Here is a 1,467-nt window from a genome sequence, read left to right as displayed (position 1 = left end):
ATCTATCTATCTATCTATCTATCTATCTATCTATCTATCTATCTATCTATCTATCTATCTATCTATCTATCTATCTATCTATCTATCTATAAAAACTTTGTTTCTGTCTCTGTTTAAGTGGCAGGCCATCTCTCTGACTGTGATTGAGAGGGTGCAGATTGCCGCCATTGTCCTGGGCTCTCTGTTCCTCTTTGCCAGTATCTCCTGGTTGGTGTGGTCCTCACTCAGCCCCTCGGCGAAGTGGCAGCGACAGGACCTCCTGTTTCAGATCTGCTACAGCATGTATGGCTTCATGGACGTAGTTTGTGTAGGTGAGGGAACTTTGTGTTCTGTCACCCTGTGTCTTTTAAAGGTGTTCATACCTTTTGAAGTTTGAAGAGTTATGATAGACCTTTTGGAAACAAACAGCATAATTTGGACTCAGGATGTCTTTCTCACTCAAAAAAAAAAGTCTAGATTTGTTTACCAGTCTAAGTCTCCATTTAAGGACCAAGTAGCTCATGACTATTTATCTTTCTTTTTTTTATGGATTGAGCAGTAAATCTCCAAAGCACACTTCTGGTACAGGCTGTACTTTCTGTACTCTTCTCTAATTGTTGTTGAACAAACACTTGTTTGTCTGTTTATAAGACTATTTCCTGACCCAGTCTCCCCCAACCCTTTGTCCCTTAACACCCAGGACTAATAATCCACGAAGGATCATCTGTTTACCGGATCTTTAAGCGCTGGCGGGCAGTGAACCAGCAGTGGAAAGTGCTGAATTATGAGAAAGCCAAGGATTTGGGTGACTCCAGTGGTTCCAACGATAAATCTGTCAGTCAGGTTGAGAGAAACTTTTCAGACGGAGTCACAGTCGACGGACAGAGAACAAGTCGGCATGTCAGGGCTATCCTCACCCACCACTGTGGCTACACTATACTGCACATCCTAAGCCAGCTGAGGCCCTCCAACCTGCATGGGGCCAACCAGGAGATGGTCATGAGAGTCACCACGGTGTAAAGCCAAGTCCTAATCAGAACAGTGCTTCGGCCATGGCAGACGGGGAAATAAAAGTGCTGATAACAACAAATCCTAATGTGCCATAAATAAAACAGCTATGTAAAGTGACAACATATGTTCTCAGGTTTTAACTGAGCCTTGAGGATTCATCTCTTTCTGACCAGACCATTACAGTGAGGTGTAGAACATAGGGGCTGCTGGCTATAAACACATTTATAGAAAGAAAAAAACAACCATTCACTGAGAAATACTGATATCTAAAGTATCCCAGTCTCAATTAGAGCTAAAAATGAAAGTAAAAATTAAGTATAATTTAATTTTACTTTGTATTTAATGTCCCATTAAATACAAAAAAGTCCCTTTCTTTTTCCCTTCATCCCTGTTATTCCTTATTTCCTGCCTCTAGTTTTTCCTTCCTTCCTTCCTTCCTTCCTTCCTTCCTTCCTTCCTTCCTTCCTTCCTTCCTTC

The 1,467-nt window shown here is 41.6% G+C and overlaps 1 protein-coding gene across 1 annotated transcript; it reads left to right on the top strand.

Annotated features, from left to right (window-relative positions):
* Positions 1–112: 112 nt before the first annotated feature.
* Positions 113–1,441, top strand: LOC107081532 (E3 ubiquitin-protein ligase MARCH9-like; the record flags this gene model as incomplete). Its single annotated transcript, XM_015369697.1, has 2 exons — positions 113–311; positions 680–1,441. Coding segments are annotated over 2 exons (519 nt in total), but the record flags the coding sequence as incomplete, so codon positions are not given.
* Positions 1,442–1,467: the final 26 nt, after the last annotated feature.

Source organism: Cyprinodon variegatus, unplaced genomic scaffold (assembly GCF_000732505.1).
Source record: "Cyprinodon variegatus isolate N-32 unplaced genomic scaffold, C_variegatus-1.0 Scaffold6267, whole genome shotgun sequence".
Classification (NCBI taxonomy): domain Eukaryota; kingdom Metazoa; phylum Chordata; class Actinopteri; order Cyprinodontiformes; family Cyprinodontidae; genus Cyprinodon; species Cyprinodon variegatus.
This window is presented reverse-complemented; position numbering and strand designations above follow the sequence as displayed.